The sequence below is a fragment of the Pseudochaenichthys georgianus genome, chromosome 16 (genome assembly GCF_902827115.2).
Source record: "Pseudochaenichthys georgianus chromosome 16, fPseGeo1.2, whole genome shotgun sequence".
Lineage (NCBI taxonomy): Eukaryota > Metazoa > Chordata > Actinopteri > Perciformes > Channichthyidae > Pseudochaenichthys > Pseudochaenichthys georgianus.
The window spans coordinates 10,726,556-10,753,734 of NC_047518.2; the positions used below are offsets into that span (position 1 = coordinate 10,726,556).

The following is a 27,179-nucleotide window of genomic DNA, read 5'->3' on the forward strand; positions in this document are numbered from 1 at the left end:
ACTGAGGTGAATGAGATGCAGCCCAGGTACTTTTTGTCTGCCAGGCTTAAAACAGATAACCGATATAACAGGTCTGTCTGCATTATATAAGTCACAGTGGTGGCAGGATAACCTTCAATGCAGTCTGTTTGATCACTGAAAGTTATCAATTAGGAACTTTTAGTGCAGACAGCAGGTTGTATCTTGTATCAAGTCGTCGACATGTTATGCTTTAGGAACTCTTTAGCTGATGGAAAGTCCTTGACTTCCTGTTTACATATATCTGTTGATGACTCATACGAACATCTTTCCTGTGCGTCCTACAGAGATGTTTGGCAGCACTTGGCGTCTGCACTAGAGAGTATCAGAAACTCGTCCATCTCTTAATTGCAGCCCTGCTTTTTCTCACCTGCTGCCAGTAATTGGGAAGAACAGTTAATCCATGTTATGGTGTGGACTGGGCCAGGAGAGGATGGTCGCGAGGCAGGATGCAGCCACTACACGGCTCTGTGTTGCTTTGATTAGAGTCCACTCATCTGTTTTCCTCCAGTGGGCCTTATTTTCTGGTCCATTCTCCTCCACATGCAACATGTTGTGCATAAGCTTCTAGTTGACGTTATCACTCCTTGTTCACTACACTACATCCTGGTGAGTTCTAAAAACACATTCCCTGTGCGAACAATTCAAACTAAACTCCATAATGTTATCACTTGATCTGGGAAAACATGTTTCAGTGCTTCAAAGTTGTTTCAAGCTTGCCTAATGTCCAAAGCACTCAGATGGGTCATATGGTCAGGGTCAAAACAAGCCTTCTATTTCCCAGCCTCGCTTTTGAGTAAGGAAACAGAAGAGATGGAGTATAATGGTTACGAGGGCTGTGCATCTTCACTGGTCTCACGATTCGATTACGATTATCCTGTCAACGATTCGATTCAATTCGATATCACGATGCATCACGATTCATACCAATGCGTTGCATCCTAAATGTTCTATATTACTGCACATGGCTTATTTTTCATCAATGCATACATGCAGTAAATACATATGAACTCTCTTTTTATTATTTAGAAAGTGCTTCAGAAATCAACATAAATGTCTTGACATTAATTTATAAACCAAAATAAATGAATTGTATAGGTCTAGCCTCCGTGTGTGAAGTTGTTCCATTCTCAAAAACAAAAAGCTAATGCTTCTGCAGTCGAGCTGCAGCTTCTAGCCACGGCCTTCTGTTAAAGAAAGGACACTGAATGTCCTGAATGTGGCATCACACACAGGACTTGAGTCTGAACACAGGAGTATTTACAACAGTATATACAAACTAAAATACTGCATGTGGGTGCACACTTACATTCTCTGTCTTACTGTTACATAAATCCCATGAATGTATGAGATGAAGTTAGCTTCATTATATCTCAGTGATTAAGTGAATAATAAAGTTTCTATCGGGTCACTATCAACATGTCACTCATTATTTTCAGGGAGGGGGCGGGGCTTGGAGGAACGGAGAGGAGACGGTGATCGCGGAAGCTTTTTTCCTCCTGCCTTCACAAACTTTACACACGTATATATCGTCTGAAAATTGCTAGAGGACATTCATACTCTGCAATCCAAGACTTAATTAAATCCACCAAAAACCTGACATGATTGTAACGCGATTTATTTTTGAAAAACATAAATCCCTGTCTGTCTCTGAGCCGCAGCGACACGGAGTGATTCAGAGCGGGTCCTTCTGCTGTTGGTTCTGGACTGGTGGTGTTGTGTTGGTGGATAAAGCAGACTGCTCCGTGTTTGGTGTTGCTGTGCCGCTGTCACGTCTGTTCCCTGATCTCTGCGTCACCGACCGATTTGATATTAAAGTGACAAAAAAAAAACGTTATAGTAAAGCCGCGGCCGGAAAATCAGGAAGCAACGTTACTACGCTCCATGGAGAAAGGCCATGACTGTTAAAACAGAAAAAAGAGAATGTCGAAAAGCTGAACGCAGGTGGCGAAAAACAAATCTCCAGGTTCACTTTGAAATTTATAAAGAGAGACTTGGCCTTTATAATTTGGAATTGAAAAACGCACGACAATCATTCTTCTCTGACATCATTACCAAAAACAAAAACAACGCACGTGCCTTGTTTGCTACCGTCGACAGACTAACTAACCCCCCAGTGTCAGTAGCCTCTGAATTTCTATCCACCAGGGCGTGCAATGATTTTGCTTCCTTTTTCACTGACAAAATTCAGAAAATCAGACAAGCAGTCAGTGCCTCTGCATCAGGAACAGCAAATGTGTTGTCTCTGTGTCCACTTAACATCAATTCAGACATCATGACACAATTCCATCAGATTAATGATAAAAACCTGGAGGACATTATACAACTTCTGAAATCCTCCTCCTGCTGCCTTGATATTATTCCAACAGGATTTTTTTTCAAAGATGTTTTGCCTTGCATGGCCTCAGAACTACTTCATATAGTAAACAAATCGCTTAAACCGCTTAAACCGCTCTTAAAAAAGAATAATCTAGATGCTTCAGTAATGAACAATTACAGGCCCATATCAAACCTGCCATTTCTAGGTAAGATCATTGAAAAAGTTGTTTTTCAACAGTTGAGTAATTTCTTGCATTTAAATGGTTGTTTCGATGTGTTCCAGTCAGGCTTTCGTCCAAACCACAGCACTGAGACTGCTCTTGTAAAGGTTTTTAACGACATCCACTTAAACACAGACAGTGGCAGAACTTCAGTGTTAGTATTATTAGATCTCAGTGCTGCGTTTGACACTGTTGACCACAGCATATTACTGGACCGACTGGAAAACTGGGTGGGACTTTCGGAAACAGTTCTAAATTGGTTTAAATCCTACTTAAAGGACAGAAACAACTTTGTTTCTATCGGTAAATACACATCTGAGTTGACAAATATGACATGTGGGGTTCCTCAAGGCTCCATCTTGGGGCCTCTTCTCTTTAACATCTACATGCTACCACTGGCTCAGATAATGAAGAACAACAAAATAAGTTACCATAGCTATGCAGATGACACACAAATGTACGTAACAATTTCACCAGGAGACTATGCTCCAATTCAAACACTGAGTAAGTGCATTGAACAAATCAATGACTGGATGTGTCAGAACTTTCTCCAATTAAACAAAGATAAAACTGAGGTAATGGTTTTTGGAGCCAAGGCAGAACGTTTAAAAGTTAGCGCTGAGCTTCAGTGTGCAATGTTCAAACCAACAGATAAAGCCAGAAATCTAGGTGTAGTCATGGACTCTGACCTGAGTTTCAACAGTCACATTAAAACAGTTACTAAATCAGCCTACTATCACCTAAAGAACATATCTAGGATTAAAAGACTAATGTCACAGCAGGATTTGGAAAAACTTGTCCATGCCTTTATCTTCAGTAGACTCGACTACTGCAATGGTGTCTTCACAGGTCTCACTAAAAAATCTATTAGAAAGCTGCAGCTGATTCAGAACACCGCTGCTCGAGTCCTCACTAACACTAAGAAAGTGGATCACATCACTCCTGTTCTGAAGTCTTTACACTGGCTTCCTGTGTGTCAAAGAATAGATTTCAAAATACTGCTGCTGGTTTATAAAGCACTGAATGGTTTAGGCCCAAAATACATTTCTGACCTGCTAAACTATGAACCATCCAGATCTCTCAGGTCTTCAGGGACTGGTCAGCTTTCTGTCCCCAGAGTCAGAACTAAACATGGTAAAGCAGCGTTCAGTTATTATGCTCCAAATATCTGGAACAAACTCCCAGAAACCTGCAGGTCCGCTGCAACTCTGACTACTTTTAAATCCAGGCTGAAGACTTTTCTTTTTGTCGCTGCTTTTATTTGAACTATTCATATCTTAAACTGCACTGTAACTTTTATCCATGTACTTTTTCTTGTAATGTTTAATTGAACTATTTATATTTTAGACTGCACTGTAACTTTTATCCATGTATTTTTTTTCTTAATGTTTATTTGATTAGCTTTTCTTAATGCTTAATGTCTTTCATTTTTTTTTTTTTTTTGTAAAGCACTTTGAATTGCCTTGCGTTGAAAAGTGCTCTATAAATAAACTTGCCTTGCCTTGCCTTGCCTTACGCTATAATCGATTATCTTCCGTCACTGCATCGATACCGAATCGTCCACGTCCGCATCGTAGAAACGATTATAACACCCCTAATGGTTACCACACTAATCAGAATTCAAACACTTTATAGACAAAGGAAGTGAATGTAAAAAGGTGCGATAAAAGCCCTGTAAAGCTAATGAGACACAGCATCTTGGGCAAAGTGTCAATGCAGGACGTCCTCAACAGCACAGGGACCCTCTCGGCGCAATTCTTGTCGGCACATTTTAGTGCAAGGCTTTTGTACACAGAGGTGTGCTCTATGTGTTGCATACCTCAGCATGTCAGACTGACTGACTGAAGGCGTGTTCATGGACTAACCGGTCCATCAGGGTTTCACTTATCACACTTATCATCTCTCTGTCCCTCTCAGCCAGTATGGACAGTAGAAAACTTCATGTCACTGTCGTCATCTTCAAAAAAAAAAAAGGCCTTTAATGCTCGTTTGACAGTAATTGGCAATATCTATCTTTATTTGCTAGGTGACTAATGACTGCATTAGAGCTAGATGCTAGAGCTGGATCATACACAATGCATGATTGAGCAACTGTTTATTGGCTTAAACTTTGTAGGCAGTCTAAGGCCCCGGCCACACGAGGACGAAAACGGCTAAACGCATAGGATTAACGCAAACGCAATCGCAAAAAAGCTTTCGTCCACACGCAATAGTTATCCGGATAGTGTCTGCCCACACGAGACCGCTCCGTTTAGCTCCAACCGCTAGAGAAGCTGCAGTACATATGCAGCAGGGTTTCCGCTAGGATATTTCCTCGCCGGTCAAATGTCCGGGCAGAATTTATTTTACCGGACTAATTTGAAACTTACCGGTCATATTTCAATAATAATAAGAGTTGTGTAGCAGAGTTTCCATTAGCATGTAATTACCGGACTATGAGCAGATATGCTTCAGATTAAAACTCAGTTCACAGGGCTCATTTTTATATTGCTTCAGTTTATAATTGTAACAGATCATTTTTCAATAAATTATTCAACAAACAACATAATTATTACATTCAAACAAACTACTTGTAGTAGATAACGTACATTATTCAAAAGTTTACATTACATTTGAATAATAACACGGGAGAAACGGATCCTCTCTTTTCCCCTCTCCCTCCCTCTCTCTCCTGACAGCACGTCAGTTTCTCATGCAGCTCCTGCAGCTCGCTAAACAGAGGGCGGGGCTTCAGGAGCTCATGCAGAGCTGCGTGTCTCGGTCAGACTCAGCAGCTGATCTGATCTCTCTCTCGCGTCCGGTTAAACTTCACTCGCGTTTATGTCCATATCGATCAGATCCAGCTCTCCTGATCGGCCTTTATAGAGAGCACCGATCAAACTATTAAGAGTGAATATCGGCCGATAATGACCGGCGGCCGATCGATCGGAGCCTCCCTAATTATTACCAGACATTTTGACCGGCAGGTTTTGAATTTACCGGTTTTTAATACATTTTACCAGCTAAAAACCGATAATTACCGGCTAACGGAAACCCTGATATGCAGGAGCCTGTACGTGGCGCTGTAACTTCCTCCACAAAAGCAGCGAAGAAGCATGGTTGTCATGGTTGCCCTTCTGTTTATTCTCCGCGGTGGGGGCCGAGGGAACCGGGCAGAGTTTTTCGCCAGTCAACGTGTATTAAAGTTTAAATCTTCCGGACAAAATTATAAAAGTGCCGGTCAAAGGTCTTCTTTGTTATTTATTGAGCTTTAAAACAAATGAATAACGACTCTATATAATATAATAATAAAATACACGGAGCCTCTCTTTTTCCTCCCTCTTTGGACAGCGCCAGTGTCTGTCTGATGCAGCAGCTGATCCAGTAATGAGTGACCCGGCCGACAGTAAAAATAAACATATTTATAACTAGTTTAGGTAGTTTGAGAGGTGTCTCCGTCCTGTCAGATTAGACTTCACTCGCGTTTATGTCCATATCGAGAGAAAGCTAAATAATCTGAATTCAGTGTGCAGTTTACTTTGACGCGGGGGTGAGCAGCAGAGGTGGGGAAAGGCGGGGCTATTGCCTCATCATTATCAGAAAATGATCGTATAGGGCGGGCGTACACACGGAGCCGTTGGACCCCCAAGAGCGTTGCGTATGTGGTTCTATCCACCTTGGGACCCGTTATCATTTCCGCAGTCGTTTAGTGCCGTATTCGGTCGTCCTCGTGTGGCCGAACGGTCTATATGACACTAAACAGTAACGCAAACGACCGTTTTCGTCCTCGTGTGGCCGGGGCCTAAAAAAGTTTGGACTGCAGGAGATGATCTAAATTGAACGTGTCACTAATTTGTTTGACGTCTTTTAACCCATAACTTTTGGTCAAAAATATATATCATGATCAAATGTTTTGAAAGCACATAAATCCCATGTACATCAGGAACATTCAGCCCTATGACATCTGTGCTTCCTGTATGTAGCGGTGTGCTTCAGTCACACATTCTTGATCATGTCGAACAACAACGTCTGGGTGTCCATACTAAGCAGACACATCAATTTGAAGCATAAGAAAGCAGTAAAAGGCAATGGTTACCTGATATGCCTCTGCATTACGGTGTGTGGGAAAGAGTGATTAGGAAAGCCAAGGAGGCACGCTGGCTGAGAGCGCAAATGCTGAGCTGTCAGCGAGTCAAAGCCTGAGACAGACAGACGGAGACAGATACTACGTGTGGGGTGACAAGTGGCAAAGGTGAAAATCACTCGGTCTCTGGACATGAGTACATGCACTTGATTTCATGATGGTGACAACATTGCTCAACAGGCATTGTAATATTATATTTGAAATATAATATTACAATGACTTGATTGCATTGGAGCATGGTTCAAACCCAGGGACAGGCAGTTTGCGGTGATGTGTGATCACTTTGTTCATGGCCTGTGTGGGTCCCAGGAGCGAGCTCTGCAGTGGGGACTCATCACTTTGATGCTGGGACGGTGCCAAATAGATTTCAGACTTGAACTGAAAGTTGTAATATGACTCTGGAGGTGCGATCCACCCTTTTGATTTAACCTCGACAGGGCTGTTTTTCTGTTCTTGAGCTTACCAAAAGTGATTTTCAAAAGTTGAAAAGGTACACTGCAAAATAATAGATGTTATTTTATGACCGCAGTCATTGCTTTGCAGCCAGTGCACCTTAGATTCATTAACATGGTGGTGGGAAAGGTCTTCATGGTTTCAGGAGATATTAGTGTGTGGTATTGATTGTGATAGGAGAAGCCAGAGATGCCAAAACTCTGAAAATGTGACGTTTCTGGTATCATCAGAATCAGGATTTGAGACTAAGCCTTGCTCTGGTGCGTTGAACTCGGATAGCAGGCAGTAAACTAAACTCTCTTCTCCAATAATGTTACAGGGTAAACTGCTATTCTATATTGAAAGTGGCAGTAACATAGCTGTGTGTACTGTGTAGTGCTGCAGTGTCTACTGCCTGAGAATCAGAGTACCTTTATTTGTCCCACAGAGGGGACATGCACATTGTTACAGCAAGTAAAGAGTACAAGGGTGTCTAAAGCAACCTGTTGATTTGATTTAAGGGAGTTCGCTCCAAAGTGTGCATCATTTCATATCTTAAGCCACTCTCCAGCTTTGAACATCAACCATTTATTTTAGTTTGTCTTATTCAAAAAGATTTGTATTTAAATGCCTTGTATTAAAACGGTCAAATCATATTTAAGATTTGTTGTGATTTGATATGAATGCAAGTTGCCTCATGTTCTGCATAACAACCTTGGTGCTTTTATACTGCTTGCCAATTAGTATTTTCTAGGCTCGGGGAGCTTTTCCCCACTTAAATAAGTATGTGTCTCTCTCCCATGCTTTATGGGGTACAGGTTCTTTTCCACAGATAGAGAATAATGGCAAAAGCTCCCATCCTTTTAAGTCCAATCTATTTTTGTACTTGTATTCTGTGTAAAGCTGGATCAAATCCTGCTGGATATTGTGGATTTCGGCGTTCAGTGCTCGCATCTCCATTATGCAAGTCAGGATGAACATATGGGTAACATTAACAAGCTACAGTTCCATGGCAGTTGAGCAAAGTGAGTCTCCTGATGTGTGACACGCTAGAAAGCGTTTTTTAACAAAGCCGGAACTGTAATACCATTTTAAGATGCAAGGGCCTTTATCATTTGGGCACTAAAAAAAGCTACAGTTTGAATCCTTCCAAAGAGGAGGTCGAGATCTGTTCCAGTTCCTTCCACACGGCCCTCCAGGTTACAGCCACTCTGGCTGCTGTCGTTCCAAGCTGCTCGGTGATTTGTCAGAGCAAATTGTATGAATACAGAGTAGAAGAGGACATGATGCCAAGACAATCTCACAGTTGCTAATTAAAGCATCATGGTGCTGTAATCCAGAGAGGAGGAGAGGATGCGTGGAAGATCAAAGCGATGTGTGTTTGTGTGTTGGGGAAAGGGAATTTGGAAAGTAGAACCTGGCAGCCTCGACCATTTAAGACAGGGGTGGGGAACCTTTTTCCTCTCAAGGGCCATTTACATTTTTACAATATCCTCCGAGGGCCGTTTACAAGTTATTGACCTCTGCTTAAAAATACTAAAATCACAAATTCATTTGGCCTTTCTTTCATGCTGTGCAAAGAAAAAGCAACCTCTTAATCCAGATATTTTACCATGACTCGCGCACGCATGCATGCACGGTTGTGGCATGACCACCAAAACAGAAAGATATGGACACAAGGTGTGTGCAAAAGTATTTAGTTTCCTATCCATGTGGACATGATTTAAGTGGGGGGGGGGATCTTTTTTTTAAATATTGAAGTTAAAAGCATCAATCTGCTGCATTTTGAGAGCAACATTGAGAGATCTATGGATACATCTCTCAACATCCATATGAACAGTGGCGGCTGGTGGAAAATATTTTTGGTGGGGCTGTTGATATAGTGAGTAAAAAGTGCAGTGCGGAGCTCGCGTTAATGCTGCGTTCAGACCGGACGCCATGCAAATATTCGCTTCACTCTCAACGCTCCTATCGCATCGCTCTAGTCGCTCGAGTTTCACAGCGGCTGCCAGCTGTGTTTACTTGCATCATTCAAACAAGACGCGCTGGCTCGGGAGCTACAACTACAACAAAATGAACACATTTTACCGTGATTAAATTGTAATACACGTTTCTAAATGATGCCGACGTAACAACATACTGATACCGGTTAGTAAAAACCATGAATTAATGCTTTGACAAGTCTGCAGACAGACGGCAGGCGAAAAACCTTTTAGAATGCTTGTTTTCTGAATGGAGCTTGGCTAAGCTAACGTTATATATGCTCCCACCGTCCACACTCACAACAACGGCCTATACAGACATAAATAAACCAGCGACTGTATTCGCCATGACACAGACAGTCTGTGGTTTGTACTTGTTTAATTTTGTCTAGTTTCTGAACACATCGTATCTGTCCCCGGCTGTTTGAAGAGCAAGCATGGGAAATAAAAGACAGCATTTACCTGTTTGCATCCAGCTAGGCATGCCTTTCTGGTGTACCAGCTACGTGAGAAGCCTCGTTGATACGTTTTGTCTTTTTCACGAGCTTGCTGTGATATATACAAATCGGGTTGGTCCGGTCCAAGGTCTTTAAGTATCAATTTATCTCCCAAACTTCTCCTTTCTAAAGGATTGGAGAGTAGCTCTTGCACGGAATTGGGTGCGAACCGAGGTCCGGCGACTCCACCTGCACACCATTCTCATCCAAGTACTGCGTCACCTTGGTCACTCACGAGTCTAAAAAACAACTCACGTCAACGCACGTAAGCAACGTGGGCGCCAACGTGAGCGCCCTCGTGACCAAAATATTTGACGGCGCTGATTGGCTGAAATTATGTTTCGGCGGCACAGTTTACTCTTGAGACTTTTGCAACGTGCTGGTTGCTGCTGTTTGGCTCGGGGACTCCTTGCACGGCGCCCGGTAATGATAAATTACTGCCACGGGCAAGGCCAGGCAGGAAACATGTGACTTATCAGTAACTTTAGACATCGTAACACAATTTTAAACAAGATTTTAATGTAGATTATACATTTTACTGATACCAATTGTATGATATTTACCTTGTTCATTAAAAATAAAAATATAAAATATTTTTTTTTTTATATATTTGTTTGTATGTGGGAAGAGGTGGGGCGGCGCCCCTAGCGCCCCTATGGGCCGGCCGCCACTGCATATGAAACAGAACTGTAAGCAGATTTATTTTTCTTTATGGATATTTTACAAATGACCGAAAGAACGAGATCGCGGATACAAGCGGCCGAGATGGGTTTCCTCCGCCGGGTGGCTGGTGTCTCCCTTAGGGATAAGAAGGTTCGGTCATCAGGGAGGGACTTGGAGTTGAGCCGCTCCTCCTTCGCGTCGAAAGGAGCCAGTTGAGGTGGTTCGGGCACCTTGTTAGGATGCCACCTGGGCGCCTCCCTAGGGAGGTGTTCCAGGCACGTCCAGCTGGGAAGAGACCAAGGGGTAGACCTAGGACCAGGTGGAGGGATTATATCTCTTCGCTGGCCTGGGAGCACCTTGGGATCCCCCAGTCAGAGCTGGTTGATGTCGCCAGGGAAAAGAAAGTTTGGGGCTCTCTGCTGGAACTGCTACCCCCGCGACCCGACCACGGATAAGCGGGAGAAGATGGATGGATGGATATTTTACAAATCACGCCCCTTTCAAACTGTGTTCTTGTTTATTAATAACAATTTTTTTTTTTACTGTCATATAGTATTTTACTTTATTCTCTTATTTTTCTATAATGATCATATAAAGATGTGCCTTTACCTCACTGGTTGTAGAAAAAGCTTCTTATATTCGTTAGCATAGCTAGCTAACCAGATGCTAATAACAACAAAGTTATTGACTGTATGATCAGTATGACAGGTGAACAGATCGCCACTGGGCTTTCAACTAAAGACACAGCTACGCAAAAACTGCAGCATGTGTACAGCTCCTTATGGGTACTGCAATTTCTGGAAGTGCCGGAGTGACGTTCTGGTGCTCTCAGTCAGACGAGACGTATACCACGTGGTGACACGTTAGGCTCTTGTTGTGTTCAAGGAACCTGACCTTGGCTAGGAAAAACAGGCACTCGCTTGTTTAATTTTTTTGCGGGCTAGATTTCTCAATTTTTTTTTCTTTTTTGCTTGTGTTTATAAATTACCTCGAGGGCCGTACCAAATTGTCTCGCGGGCCGTGGCCCGGGGGCCGGAGGTTCCCCACCCCTGATTTAAGAGATACTTACAGACTTTGGAGAGGTGGTGAATGATGGGAGTGGAGAAGGAATAATGAAAACAAGTGGTTCAGGTTGATGAGCCGCTGCAATTTAAATACCATAAATTAGCCTAGTGGCTAGCAGATTTTCCTTACTCATAGCTCTGCTACTCTTACCTGGTTTGATTCACTGTATCTCCTGACATCTCCAGAGATGAGTTCAGCCCAACTCAGCTGCACTGAAAAGCATATTGTATATGATGGGGAGTAGGGCTGCACGAAAAATCTAATTGCGATGTTTCTGACAAATATTGCGATTGCGATTCGAATTGCGATATTTGTTTTTAAGCGACCCAACGGAAGTTTATTGTAAAATGCGGCCATAACTCTAGGAAGGTCGTATCAACGTACTCCCGTCTCTAGCACCCCCGCAGCCCGAGCTACGAGTTTAAAAACGAAACTTACATGAAACTTCCGTTGGGTTGCTTTAAAGTCAAGCTTCAGTTTAAGATTCACCCTGTAATAGAAACATGTGATGGAGCATTACTAACCTGACCCAGATGGTTCACCAAACCATCTAGGAAAGCTCCATTGGAAGCCATTTGGAAAGGGCAGGCACTTTCAAAAGCACTTGGCAGGTGATTGGATCAATCTGTCTATCACCTTCTATCATGGGCCACTTCTGATTGATTAACAATGGCTGGTACATGTGGACCACAGCACTTCTGATTGGTGTGGATGACTGACACACAAGAAGAAAAACAAAAAAAATGTTAAAAAAATCGCAGGCTTTGTGATTTGATAATCGCATCATTTCAAATTGCGATTTCGATTTAAAATCCATTAATCGTTCAGCCCTAATAGGGAGAACTACTGGGTCTACAGCTGAAAGCAGACATCGGGTATTTAAATCATTACTCTGTGCTCCACCTTGTGCAAAGCCCCATCCTCTGTGAAACACAGGAGAGAGGGGGGCAACAAGCGTGATGGTAAATAACAGCATACTCACACTTGGCTCAAATAAAACACAAAGTGCACATAAATTAGGTAAATAAAAATGTTTAAGGGGCTGTTTGGTGAAACCCTGGATTATAGAAATATGAGGAATCAAATGTGAGCAAGGGTGGAAGGGAAGTAGAGGAAATTGTGTTTCCTCTATTTGTTTGTTGAGGCCAAGATGGGAATACAAATAGAAACTGCTATTTAAATAGCACATGACTCCATGCTTTAATGTTCAAAAGCTCTTTATTTTATTCATACTGCCTGTGCTGCAGCACCTCTTTTCACCCTCTGTCTGAAACCAGAGCCCAGTCTGCTCTGATTGGTTAGCTGGCCGGCTCTGTTGTGATTGGTCAACCGCTTAGAGATGTGTGGGAAATGTCCCGCCCCTTAGCCTATTACATACAATGCTAGCTAATAGAAGTGCGACTTAGTGATGTCACTATGTTACAGAAGTAAACAAAGGAGTCCAATGGAGATCTTTCAGGCAGGGGGGTGGAGTGTGTGGCAGAGAAACTCCCTCTGGAGGTAACACAGGGATTGGAGCCTTTAGGCGCGTTCACACCGGAGTACTTTTACCCGTACTTTTTCCGTTTTAGTTTTATATATTCCGATATATATTTTTTTTAGTCCTCTGGAGCAGAGAGGAGCTGTGGATTATTGTTATTAATAATAATAATAATAATAATAATAATAATAATAATAATAATAATAATACATACATAGGCGCCTTTCATGACACCCAAGGACACCGTACAATTTAAAAATAAAATAAAAAATATAACTAAATAAAAAATAAATAAGATAAAAGCTAATAGGCAACAGAACAAGATAAAAACACAAACAGGAAATCATGGAGGAGACAGTCAAGTGGACACAAATGAAACATATAATGGGGAGCACTACAGCGAGTAGGCAGATTTGAACAGGTGGGTTTTTAATTGGGATTTGAATAAGGTGATTGTGTCTGACTGTCGGATGTGCGGGGGGAGGGAGTTCCAGAGTCTGGGAGCAGTGCAGCTAAAAGCCCGAGCACCCATGGTGACGAGGCGTGGGGTGGGGACGGTCAGCAGACCAGCAGAGGAGGAGCGAGAGGGGGTGTACTCCTGAAGAAGGTCAGCCAGATAGGGGGGGGGGGCCAGGTTATGTAGGGCTTTGTAAGTGAGCAGTAGGTTTTTGAAGTTGATACGGGATTGAACGGGGAGCCAGTGGAGTTGGATGTGTTCGGAGGCCTTGGTGCCGGTGATGATCCGGGCTGCGGAGTTCTGTATGATTTGTAGTTTATTGATGAGCTTGGTGGGTATGCCTGAGAGGATGGCGTTACAGTAGTCGATGCGGAACGTGACAAATGCATTGACCAGGACTTCAGTGTTCGATTGAGAAAGGGATGGGCGGAGTCTGGAGATGTTGCGTATGTGGAAGAAGGCAGTCCGGGTGATGTTATTTATGTGAGGTGAAAATGAGAGGGAGCTGTCCAGGATGACACCAAGGCTCTTAACTTGGCCAGAGAAGGGGATGGAGTGGCCATCAATGATGAGGTTATTATTATTATTATTATTATTGATTAATGCATCAGTGTTTCTTAGAGTCAAAAACACTAAACTCAATTTAAAATGAAAGTGTTTCGTTTATTTAATAAAAGAGCACATGTTCAATGTGAAAAGTGACAGTAGATATAGATTAGTTGCAATTTTTTGTATACCTTGAATTTCAGGGCGGGCGCGGGGCTCCTTTGGCGGGGTGCAGCGCCCCTCCAAGACAATGGTAGGGGAAACACTGGGCGTTCTGGCGATTTACTCAGAAGGCTTCAGCAGAAGCCAGTCCCCAACTCCGGGGACTTCGGGTGGCAGTATACGCCGTGAAGTGGTTTGCAGCCTGCCAGTAAAGCAGAAGAAGAAGAAGTGGCGTCAGCGCCTTCATTTGCCTAATCTTCCCTCAGGGAACTTATTCCGGTGTGAACGAGATCTGTACTTAGCTCCATGGGGGTATTAAGTGCTGGGCACTAAGTACGGCAAAGTACTTGGTGTGAAAGCGGCTTTTGTAGACCGTTTACATGGAAACACACCTTTTTATATAACATACTACAGGAAAGGGAAAACCCTCAAACATATAATAGGGTCTCTTTAAAGTTATTTCAAACCCTTTATTTTATGTTGACAAGCAGAATGATGTATTCTCTAATTACCGGTGCAGAATTCAAGCTTCTCTTGTTGCTAAATGGGGAAGTTTGGTTCTCCGCTGACAATGCTTGAGCGGATATTGTGTAGAGCTGCCATGTTATTGTGGTTATGTGTGGACTGTTTCTCTCTCTAAAGAGCCTGGAAGCGTTGCTATAGTAACATTGCTGCTGTGAGTGAGCCAGGTGTGAGGTGGTACGCCTGCCGTCCCTGGGGCTTTCTGCCTCTCCACACCTCACCATCTCTGGCTCCACTCACACTCAGACACATATGCACACACTAATACAAACACAACCCGAGTAGTACTACCAGCAGCAGTAGCTCAGTACGTAAGGACTTTCCATTTAAAATGTTTGTATTTCTTTTTTAAATTATAAACATTTAGGTTTATATATTATTATTATTATTATTATTACTGGAACAATTAAGGCACTCAAATGGTGACAAATTGTCTTGTAATTTTGTTCACCAGATTTACTGAAATGATGTTGCATACCAAACCAAATGAATCCAACGGTTCAATACGAGAACAGTACCGTGACAGCTGTTGCTTTGCAATATCGATAAATGTGACAATATTTATCAGAACATTTTAGGGCTGCACGATTTAGGGAAATAATCTAATTGCGATTTTTCTGACAGATATTGCGATTCGATTTGCGATATTTGTTTTTAAGCGACCCAACGGAAGTTTATTGTAAAATGCGGCCATATCTCCGTCTAGGAAGGTCGCATCAACATGCTCCCGTCTCCAGCACCCTGCACCCCAAGCTACGAGTGAAAGAACTAAACTTACATGAAACTTCCGTTGGGTTGCTTTAAAGTCAAGCTTCAGTTTAAGATTCACCCTGTGATAGAAACATGTGATGGAGCAGTACTAACCTGACCCAGATGGTTCACCAAACCATCGAGGAAAGCTCCATTGGAAGCCATTTGGATTTGGATTGGTCCATCACCTTCTGGTGGACCACTTCTGATTGGTTAACAATGGCTGGTACATGTGGAGCAAAGCACTTCTGATTGGTGTGGATGACTGACACACAAGAAAAAAAAAAAAAAATGGTTTTAACAAAAATCGCAGGCTTTGCAATCATTTCAAATCGCGATTTCAAATCGATTAATCGTTCAGCCCTAGAACATTTCCAAATTTGGGATGATGATTTTATTTTAGGATGTCAATTAAATTGAGATAATCCATGTTATGATCCCAATGTTTTATATTGTACACAAAGAACTGTTCCAGAAATAGTGTTGTTTCTTCAATTCTGACAGAAAACCAAATGCTTCCATGCGTTAATGCTGTGGTCCTGTAATATGTGTATATGCTGTGATTGAGACCGTTTGGTTCCCTCTGCCTCAGATATCTGGAGTCTCGGTGTGATCCTGTTCATGTTGGTATGCGGCCAGCCCCCTTTCCAGGAAGCCAACGACAGCGAGACTCTCACAATGATCATGGACTGTAAATACTCGGTTCCAGACCACGTGTCCAGCGCCTGCAAAGAGTGAGTGATCCATACACGCAGTTCCCGTTCAACATGTCCGTTAAAGTTTCAATCTTCCGGACAAAGGTCTTCTTTGTTATTTATTGAGCTTTAAAACAAATGGATATGATTCGATATTAAACAAACTAATTCTAGTAGATTAACTACATTATTCAAAAGTGTTCAGTAATTTATAATAACACGGGAATAATAAACGGAGCGCTCTCTCCCTCTCCTGACAGCCCGTCAGTATCATGCAGCTCGCGGATCAGTAATGAGTGACCCGACAGTGAAACTAAACACATCTATAACTAGTTACGGTAGTGTGAGAGGTCATTAAAATAGCTACGTGTGATATTCTAACCTGAAGTGTGTGTTTTGTCCGCTCACCGCTGATCATGCAGAGCTGCGTGTCGACTCGTCGGCAGCAGCTGATCTCTCTCTCCCGTCAGATTAGACTTCACTCCGTGTATGTCCATATCGATCAGATCCAGCTCGTTCTAGCTAATGATAGGACTACCTGCTTATTAAAAGACACTAGGGGTGTAACGGTTCACAGAAGTCACGGTTCGGTTCGTACCTCGGTTTGGGGGTCACGGTTCGGTACAACAAGAAAAAGCAAAAAAAAGTCCCAAATGCATAATTCCAGGTTTGTTGTTATTTATTTTTGAACAGTAGTGCAAGTTTCAGTTTCAAAATAAGGAACTCTGACATTTTGAATAATTAACTGTATTAAACAGTTAAAAACAAACCATAAACAGTACACACACACTCAGATGGCCAGATTATCTATAATGGCTGATGTCAAACAAAACGGGTTCACCAAGCTGTAAAACTAAAAAGAATGTCTTGCATCATAAATAATAAGAAAGTGTTTCAAGAGCGCAAAGTCGTTGAAAAACATATGCCAAAAGCTTCCGTTATTTATTTTGGTCTCTCGGCTCTCATGTCTGTTGGTTTATTAAAAACAGCGGGGATCAGCTGTTGAACAGCTGTTGTCTTTTGCCTGGCTCCGGTGATTGGCAAATCTGGGTGATGCCTTCTGATATGATTTAGCATGTTTGGCGTGTTGCCATTAGCATACCGCACCGCTATCGAACAACGCCGACACACCGTTCTCGTCCGATCCACCACTCGCGCACTTCATCGTTATTGCAGTCCACAGGGAACCCGAAATGTTCCCACACAGCTGATTTAAAAGAAGCAGGTGGGTTCTAGCTCCTGTGTGTTATCTGAAATCGCCATACTAACTTTTCTTCTTCTTGTATTTTGTTCGTTTTGTTGTTGTGTTTCTTCTTGTTCTTCATTTGTTGTTTAAAGGCGGCTGGCAAACAGCTTTTAGGCGCAATACCGCCCCCTGGATTATAAATAGTGTAGTGGATGCTGCCCTGAAGGACAGACTTTTTTCCCACTCGTTAAAAAAAAGGCGTATTCGTCGTGTGACTGCATGTGCCGAACCGTGACGGTACGGGACGAATACGGATACCGTTACACCCCTAAAAGACACCTAAACAATAAGCGTCGCTATGCAACTGGGTGAGGCCGCAAAGTATAGCGCAGCATTATGCATTTGTTTACATGCCCACCTGAACCCCGAGGCATTACCAACAGATCAACGCACAATCAACCCATACGGGACATCTCTTTCTCCACATTAAGTGTTAGACATTCGAGTTGAATATTCTTGTCTGTCACATACTCTTCTTGTCTGTCACATAAGTGGCGCAAGTTGGGCAACTGATGCGGTATTGCGCTAAGGGGAAATTATTTTGACCGGAGAGATTTAGATTTGCCGGTCTTCAGCATATTTTACCGGTCATAGTCTGGTAATTACCGGCTAACGGGAACTCTGCATACACAGCCTTCACACACCGCCACCTCTGTTTAGTCACACTAGAATACGATGGTGGGCTTTCTCCCTCGGTGTTGGCTGTCAGGCACAGGCTCTATCCTATTAGCAGCACCAAAGCCCTGCGAGTGTCCCACTTCACTCCTGCTGTCTGCGTCTGTAGTCCACATACGGAAAGAGCAGTTTGGAGGGCGGCAAGTCACATGAAGCTGACATCGCATGCTGTTCTTTAGGAGAGGAGAATAGGAGAGAAGTGAAGGAGAGAGGAGAGGAGACTTCGCTCTGCAGCACTCCAACGAGTTGTCAATGACCGTACCGAGTACAGTAGAGCATCCTTCAAATCTTTCTGACATTTAATACAAAATCTTTACAGAAATGATTCGGTTATCTTAACTTGTACCTTACAGAGCTGAGGCACCTAACCTAAGCAGGATGATGCATCTCAGCCGGGTTAGAAACTAAATTTGTGATACAACACAGTAGTTTAGAGTTCTGGAACAAGTGGCCAGCCTCTCAGGGCGGCTTTGGAGCCGGGTGCGTAGTGCGTACACAGCCGCGATGTGTTTCTGTAGGCCGCCCCGGAAGGTCACTTTGCAATTCCCTCTACAGAAAGCAATGGGTTTTCCCAATTTAATTTAGGTATATTGCAGAAAATACGCTTTGTGGCCAGCACACTTTGAAGTTACTCACACCTTTTGTTCAGCGGGGTAATCTCCACTTGTTAATACTCATTTGTCATTTTTTAAGAATAAATGCAACGTCCGCCAGACGTGTTGGAAACACACACAGAAGCTTCAGACGTTCATCAGGGAAGTGCTTACTGACATATGTATGCGGTAGAATAAAATGAGAACATCTTGTAAGCTTGTGTTTACCACAGACCTTATTCCTGTCACCACCGACTTCAAGGTCACAGGAAGTGGTCACAGGAAGTGGTCCTTTCTGAGTTTTAGGACTCTTTCCTGGACCACTCTTTTAGGAATGCATGCAAGTACGCTCTCGTTGTACTAATTCCTTCGCTCGATACACTCGGTGGTACTTTGTTAAGCCGGGGATATCTGTGACGACATCTGTGGCCAGGGTTAGTCAAGAAAACACTGATGTCTCTACTATGGACCTTATTGTCTGCATCCCCCTGAGTGTCCAGACGTGCTGGATGCTAAAGCTAGTCGCAATAGGCAGACAGGAAATGTCCTTGCGGAGAAGAAGCCGCTGTTACTTTCCATCTAAGGGATAACGAGTGGATGTTCACGGGTCGAAGCCGAGGCATTGGATCCACTGTGATCCACATGTCGTAAAGGCCGATCCTTATCTCCCCACGCTCACTGCATGGTGGATATTTTTAGACACAGGAAATAAATGTGTTTCCAAGGAGGGATGTGAATAGATTGCTGTGCTAAGCTGAAGCAGCTGTGGGCCGTCTGCCGGGCTCTGACTGCAGAGGGGCCGTGTCCACAGCGCACGTTGTTACCGTGTCAGTCACGGCTCCACTCGGCACGCGGCTCCAAGCAGCTCCTTCTGATGCTGCGCTGGCTCTGCTGCTCAAGTGAAGGATTATGGGGGATTCACTCAGTTCTCTGAACATTGCAGAGAGTCAACCGCTTCCAGGTGCTAGGTGTGGATCAGGTCATGAGACGAATCACAATCATGTTTAGGCATTCGAGGACTCTGCTGTGGTGCAGGAAGGAGTCTTAAAACTACTTCCTGTTCCCTTGTCTTGAAGTCAAAGGTTTGTGAGGGTGTTTGTAGTGACATGGTGAGAGATCTCCACGTTTTGTTGTACGACATAAAATACATCAGGAATTGACAAAACAAAACATTAGTATCTGCACGTGTTTCAGAAATGCAACCTGTGTGCGTCCTTAATTACAATCAGTCACTCTTCACTCGACAACCCACTTCTGAGCAGTGTTGGTTCGTACCATCACTAATTCATCTTAAGGGATGGCATTGTGTGTTTTGCACCCCTCCCTGCCTCCGCCACCATCGCCACACTTACTGATGGAGCTCCTGTATTGGTCACTATTTGTGTCTTCCAAACAATCCCCCCATCGATCCACCGTGTTCCTTATTTCCTGTTCCTCTTCTCAGTCTCTCCAAATCAGTTCTCTCCGTTCTCATGCCATAAGCTCCCAATACATCTTTCAATTCATATCAGATTTGATATTATTTATATTATGTTATTATTATTATTATTTTTCCTTTTACCCTCCAAATTTGGTCCAACAAAAATGCTGTTCAAGCAAACTGTAGGAACAACGAAACCATGTGGGCCAAACGGGGTGTGCCGTGCCGAGCTAGAGAGGGTCACATGTCTCTCCGTGTAACTCACCTCCTTACTCTCTTCCTGTTCTCCCCTCTTCTCTAGTCTGATCGACCGCATGCTTCAGAGGGATCCCAAGCACCGGGCCTCCCTGGAGGAGATCGAGGGCCACGCCTGGCTGCAGGGCGTCGACCCCTCCCCAGCCACCAAGTTCAACACTCCCCTGGTGTCCCACAAGAACCTGTCGGACGAGGAGCACAACAGCATCATCCAGCGCATGGTGCTGGGAGACATCGCCGACCGAGAGGCCATAGTGGAGTGAGTCGTGCTGCCTCTGGGTGCAACGTTGGTTCCCTTGGTTGGCGAAGCACTTAAACATTGGACAGGGCTGATTTATGACGGTGCTGAGCTGCATCTCAAGTTCATTTTCAGTTTCCTAGCTTTCATATGATGTACACCACTTCTATGCGGCAATTAACAGAATCTTTGGTAGGGAGGACATCAGTACTTTAATACCAGCGGTGTGCACCATTTTTCTGTTGGCAAATATTTACTGGACTTCAAAAAAAGAAGATCTTTGCAGCCGTGATGTCCGGTGGAAGTCATTCCCCTTTAAACACAATGTTGTTGTGGTTAGAAAAGGACGTTTAGAACGGGCCTGACCTCGGACGACTTGTCTGGTTTTGAGTGGAATGAATCGAACTCTACTTTTTGAATGATCTTCCTATCGGAGGATCAGCGGTGCACTTCCTGCCCCTGCAGTCCACACGTCGGAGTCCTTGGTGAAGACACCATTTGTAACCGTTGTTAATATGTTGTTTCAGAGCCCTGGAGACCAACAAGTACAACCACATCACAGCCACGTACTACCTGCTGGCAGAGAGGATCCTGAGGGAGAAGCAGGAGAAGGAGGTGCAGACCCGCTCCCCCAGCCCCAGCAACACCAAGGCCCACTTCAGGTACGCTACGCAAACACTGCTGTTCCTCCCATACAAAGGGCTATAGTGCTGCGGCTGAAAAGAACCCACACTGAAACGTGAGCAGGTCACAGAGACGTTGTGGGACCTGTACTTCTGGACTAGTGGTCTGCCGGGCCCTGAATCTCAAGCATGCTCAGCAACATAATACACCACAGCGCAACTATTACTACATTTGGAACCAATCAGAAAGAGAGGACGTTTTTTTGTATCGAGAGCTCTTGTATTTCATGGTATTTTCACGCTGCATGCGTTATGGTTTTGTTTGGGCGTGCGAGGGGGAGGAGAGGCGATTTCTAATTGTATCATTATTATGAAAAAGCCACGACAGAAGCAGCAGCAGCAGTTGTTCAGGGTTGGTTACATAAAAACCAATACGCTGTGTGCACCAGATACGATTGAGATGACTCTAATCCCTGATCCACATTTGTATTTTGGTTTTTTGTTGTTGTTTTTTTGTGTATTGCGAGTTGAACCGGCGACCGTTGGTTCCTCGGCCGAGAGAAAAGGTCCTTCTGGACGCGGTCAGCAAGACTCTGAAAGTCCTTCTGACCGCGGCCTTGAGCTTGAAAGAACTGGGCGTGAAAGATGACGAGTGCATTCTGAGAAATGTAAGAGTTCTTGGAACTTGACTCATTGTGGGAATTAAATATTTCCACATCTGCTGCATTTTTGGATACGTCTCCTGTGAGTCATCTTGCTGTCAGTGTTGACCCAGTGAAGGGGGTGTAGTGTCATGGTTACCTAATGAGTGAGGGAACGCATGTTGTTCCTCTCTGCTGTGATCATAGCCTTCCTTCCTGTCCTCCAGCCGCTCTCTTTTAATTGCTGCATTACTCCGTGTCGGCTAACAGTGAAAACACTGAATAAAGCTCAGCATGGACACAACTGACCTGGAATCAGATTCACAGCATTTCCATTAAAGGAAGCAGATGTATCTCGAGCCTGTAGAGAGGCGGTTACTGATCTGAGAAAAGGTTTATACCGACCTCAACTGTGTTTATTTATTATTACAATAAGCAGCACTTTATTTCACTTTACAGTCTTACATTTTATTTTCTGCTGATCTTATTATATTTTACTTGTACATATTTCCCTTCTCCTGCAGTAACGCACGTTAGTCGTGCAACATTCTCTTGCCCAATTGTATTTCTATCCTGTAATTTCTTGCACTGTTTGTATTAAGCTTGGGGCTTCAGATGAGCTGCATAGGGCCGTAAAGCCTTAGCATCTTTCATCCTGTGTGCAGGCAGTCGTGGCCCAGCAGGGTGGACATGCACCAGGACATCGAGGACAGCCTGGCAGCGTCCTCCATCTCCCACGCTGGGGGCCCCCAGTCCCCCGCCCGCAGCATAGAGAGCCTCCTCAACGGGCACCGCTCCAAAGGCCTGCTGCACCTGGGCCGACGCGGCGAAACGGTGTGTGTGTGTGTGTGTGTGTGTGTGTGTGTGTGTGTGTGTGTGTGTGTGTGTGTGTGTGTGTGTGTGTGTGTGTGTGTGTGTGTGTGTGTGTGTGTGTGTGTGTGTGTGTGTGTGTGTGTGTGTGTGTGTGTGTGTGTGTGTGTGTGTGTGTGTGTGTGTGTGTGTGTGTGTGTGTGTGTGTGTGTGTGTGTGTGTGTGTGTGTGTGTGTGTGTGTGTGTGTGTGTGTGTGTGTGTGTGTGTGTGTGTGTCCTGGGTTAATGATTCTAATGCATGTGGCTGTCTCCTTCCAGGGAGCCTGTGCTGCTGGGACCCCCAGGACCCCCGCACCATCCACCTCAGCAGCAGCCAAGCAGAAAGGCTGCCTCTTCAGGTAATCTCAGCGGAGCTCACACCCTTCATCTCTGAAGATACACTTTATCGTCCTCTTGAGGACATTAGTTTTAGACTCCGTCCTGCAGTTTCTCGGATGTCATGTTTGTGCCGCTCTAATGATTGGCTGCTGATCCAAAGTGTTCTAAAGAATAATCAGGCCAACATTTTTTAACCGAGTTTCTCATTTTCCGCTCTTCTGTTTGAAAGCCGTGGGAACAGTGAAGGTGCAGAGACCGACTCAGAAAGGAACAGGGAGACTGACTGTCCTCACTTCCTTTGTGTTTCAGGGTGGCAGAGGATGAAGAGGATGAGGAAGAGCAGGACCCGGCCAGTATCCACAGCCAGGTGGTCCTGAGGCATAAGCCCCCCTCCATCACCAACCGCCTCACCTCCAGGAAGAGCGCCCCGGTGCTCAACCAGATCTTCGAAGAGGGGGAGTCGGACGACGACTTCGACCTGGACGAGGGTCTGCCGCCCAAACTCAGCCGTCTGAAGATGAACATGGCGGGCAACGCGGCCAGCCTGAGCTCCGGGGCCTCCCCAGGGGCCACACACAAGCGCTACCACCGCCGCAAGAGCCAGGGGAGGGGGTCCTCGTGCTCCAGCTCGGAGACCAGCGACGACGACTCGGAGAGCCACCGCCGGCGCCTGGACAAAGACTCAGGCTTCGGGTACGGCTGGAACCAGAGAGACAGCAGCGAGGGGCCGCCCGGCAGCTCGGGGGGCAACGGGGGGGGCAGCAGCAGCGAGGGGCCCAGTAAACCTTCTGGGGAGGGAGGGGGGACCTCCGGCACAGACAAGGGGAGTCCTCCTGGAGGTAACGGAGGAGAGGGTGGTAACGGGGGAAGCGGCGGAGGGGGGAGGGGGGGAGGAGGGGGGGAGAGTAAAGGACAGGACAGTCCCTCCAGCTGTTGTCACAACAGCAGGAGCACAAACCCCTCCCTCAGCACGGAGCTGGTGGAGAGCCTGAAGCTGATGAGCCTGTGCCTCCGGGGCCGAGGGGGGGGGGAGTTCCTCTTTGATCCTCGCAGCCTCCCGGGGGGGACCGTGAAGATCCAGGAGAAGTCTGCGTGGAGGATGTGCATCGGCTCCACCGGGAGCCTGGACACCATCACCCTCCCCGCCACCGCCCTGCCCCGCCCCCACGCCCCCCACCCCCACCGCAAGACAGCGGCGCACGGCCCCCCCGGCAGCAGGCACCCTCACAGCAGCCTGAGCGCTCTGAAGAACGGGGTGCTGCAACTACCTCTGTGTGAGAAGACCCTCTCTGTGAACATCCAGCGGGGGGGGGGCTCGGCCCCCGTCAGCTGCTGCCAGGTCATCTGAGCAGCAGCTTGTAAACCCCCCCCCCCCACGTTCTTTTGCTGAGTATGCGGGAAAACATGTATTACATTGTTGAGCATTGAGTAAATGTATCAAAAGAAGAGGCCAACAGTCATTTAGAGGGAAAGTATCAAATACATTTTAATATCAAGACTGTAGTAATTTTACAAAAAAAACATATTTTGAGTCTAAAAGTCACTTAATTTTATTTATTTTTAATAATTCAATTGAAATTCATAATTCTGAGGAAGAATTCAAATGATATTTGTATTTCTTACATTTAAATTGCCACTTTATTCTCAAAACACTGTATCTTTTCTTTGTGTCCCTCAGAAGGTATTCCCTGACTCTGTGGAACAGCTGACTCAGCAGGTGGAACTGGGAATACGTTCATGAGTTCATGAGTTGTCTTTTATAGAAGCGAAGAGAGAACGTTTTAATTTAGACTCCAGTTTGGATTCAGTGTTGCACTTGGACGATGTGTTTTCTGATGTTTTAAAGCTGTACTTCTCCCAGAGACATTCTGCCAGAGCCCTTTCCATCTGACGAGATGAGCTGTTCTTATTTTTTTATTCATATTCCAGTGTTTTGCTGACGGAGCATTACGTGTGTCTGGTTTGACCTCTGCTGGCTCCCTGCGGCCCACCTGTATATACAGTCTGTTGAAAGTAAAGTTTATTTTTAAATCCTGTACATTTCTTTGGAGCGATGTGCTGTTGGGACATGTGAGGGGTGATGCTGTGCAGCAGGAGGGGCTCACAGTCAGCTGAAGAGAGCATCACATAAAGGGGAGGGGGACGGGGGACTCTTGAGGGCATTGGCAATAAGCTATACGGTGTGTTGCAGCTATCTGTACAGAAACTTTTTTTATTAGTTTTAATTGTTTTGTTTTTGTATTCCTACATTACAGCCGAGGGTTAAGGCCACATGGGATCTTTTTATAATTAGGGTCTGACCAACAGTAATTAAAAACAATGTATTTATTCTAAGATTAAAGTGAGTTTTTCAGTTTGTTTTTGTATTCTAACTTAAATTCTAACCTAAATCTCAGAATTGTGACTTAATTCTTAAAATTCTTCAATTTTTTTTCTCTGAATTTTCAGATTAAAGTGAGTTCTTAGGACAAAAAGGTCCGCATTTGGAGACAAAGTCTATCTTTCCCCTCAATATTTTCTTTATTCAGACTTTTGAATGTTGACAGAATTCAGACCATTTTCTCATAATCCCGATTTAAGTCTGAGAACTCAGAAAAATGAATTCAGTGTGGTCAGATTGAAAATGTGACCCGAGCCTTCTTCCGTACGACATAGCCATGTTTGACTGAAGAGAAAAAAGGAACGCGGTTTGAAATGTCTTTTTATCTTTGTGTTTGTTCCTTTTGGAAAGCAGTGTAAATGGAGTTGTAAATATGGTGCTCTCTCCGAGTGGACACTTTGGTGCATAGCTGTACAGTAATCTAGCCTTATGATAATTAGTAATACTGTCTGGGTGTCCTCTTCATACCGTCAGTCTGTGTGACTGCTCTGTTTCCAGGTGAATGACGTGCATGTGTTTCAGTGTTCAGCGACACGCAGGAGAGACTCGCCACAGACGCTACTGGACCAAAAAGCAGCAGAAAAAAAGAGTTACCACGGATTATTCAGTGTGTTATACCTGTTGTCAGAAGTTACACTTAGCTATGGTGATATCTAAAAAATAAAATGTGGAATACTGTCTCATGCCTGGGCTCTTGATTTAAGTGATCTATTATTTACAGCAAAAAGCAATTAAAAAAACAAAACCATTAAAAGAGTGTAGACAAACTCATAACTGCGTAATGAAATGACATTTAAATACAAAGTCATTAAAGAGCCAAGACAATGGAAATAAAAACAATATAAAGTAATTAAAATGTGCTCCACCTATACCAGCTGTGATTAAACATCACATTATCAATAATCATAATGTAGTTATTTCATATTTATGATGGCCATTTTACAAGTTCTGTAGTTTTTTTAAGTATATTTTGATGCTAATAGATTTTTCTTTAAAGTAAGATTCTGTATGCACTGCAGGACCTTTGTAACGGAGTCAACTTTATTATAGGCATGTAGTACTTCTTCCATCACTGGATTGAATGAAGGCAGAGGCAAACAGCCTTGGTTAATGGCCTGCAGTTTGTTTAAGATATGTGGAGCATTGAAACTGAACGTGTTCAGTGTAACCCCGCCACACACAGCAGACCCGTCCCAGACCACAATGTTGGATGCAGGATCAGAAATGTTTCTCATTAAGCAGTAGAACCCACCTGGTCGCCCTCACCACCTCTTCTCCTCCGGCGATCCACGTCTCTGCCCCCTGACCGGCCAACCCAGTCTCAAGGCATTTCGTGTTCACCAACACGATTTTTAATCTATTGATTCGTGTTCACCAACACGATTTGCCCCTTTTTTTCGTGTTGCACAGCACGATTTTAAAAGCAATGTATTCACTGGTAATGTGTTTCGGGCCTGCAGCACATCTTTTTCTCCGGTCGGGTCGTGGAAGACCGGAAGCTGTGTGGTTCATAAAAACATGTTCTTACTCAATATCAAGCCACAATTATTGCTTTTATTTTAAATCGTATAATTTCGGACTTTTGTTGCCGTCTGTGAGGAAAATAAATGGGGCTCAGAGCCTCAGGATACTGAAATCTGTATTTTAAATCTTTTTTTCCTTCTAATTTGTTATTCTTTTCAAAATAACACACTGTTATTTACTCACCAATAACACACAATTATCCTTGCTTTTATTTATTGGTTTAATTCCATAATCTCGGGCTTTTTTGGTGTCCGTCAGGAACTGAATTTCAAAATAAAAATAACCGGAAACAGACGTAGGCCTATAAGGGACATTTCGAGCATCATTGCGATTGTCAACATTTCTGAGTTTAGGATGGCCGAAGACACTACACTACCCATAATCCCCAGCTATCGTTTAGGACTACAGTCCCCGTAAGGTTACGCAGAGCGTCAAACAGCTGTGTGAAATGGAACGAAACCAGG

General features: G+C 44.2%; 1 protein-coding gene across 1 annotated transcript in view; it reads left to right on the top strand.

The window, feature by feature from the left end:
* The window catches only part of snrka (SNF related kinase a), a 38,068-nt gene extending 12,199 nt beyond the window's left edge, over positions 1 to 25,869 (top strand). The window contains exons 3-8 of the mRNA XM_034102611.1: positions 15,830 to 15,971; positions 20,168 to 20,380; positions 20,887 to 21,021; positions 22,289 to 22,457; positions 22,752 to 22,831; positions 23,121 to 25,869. Of these exons, the coding sequence (XP_033958502.1) occupies positions 15,830 to 15,971; positions 20,168 to 20,380; positions 20,887 to 21,021; positions 22,289 to 22,457; positions 22,752 to 22,831; positions 23,121 to 24,159 (1,778 nt within the window). The 3' untranslated portion in view covers positions 24,160 to 25,869. The remainder of the gene's footprint in view (positions 1 to 15,829; positions 15,972 to 20,167; positions 20,381 to 20,886; positions 21,022 to 22,288; positions 22,458 to 22,751; positions 22,832 to 23,120) is intronic.
* The last annotated feature ends 1,310 nt before the right edge of the window (positions 25,870 to 27,179 follow it).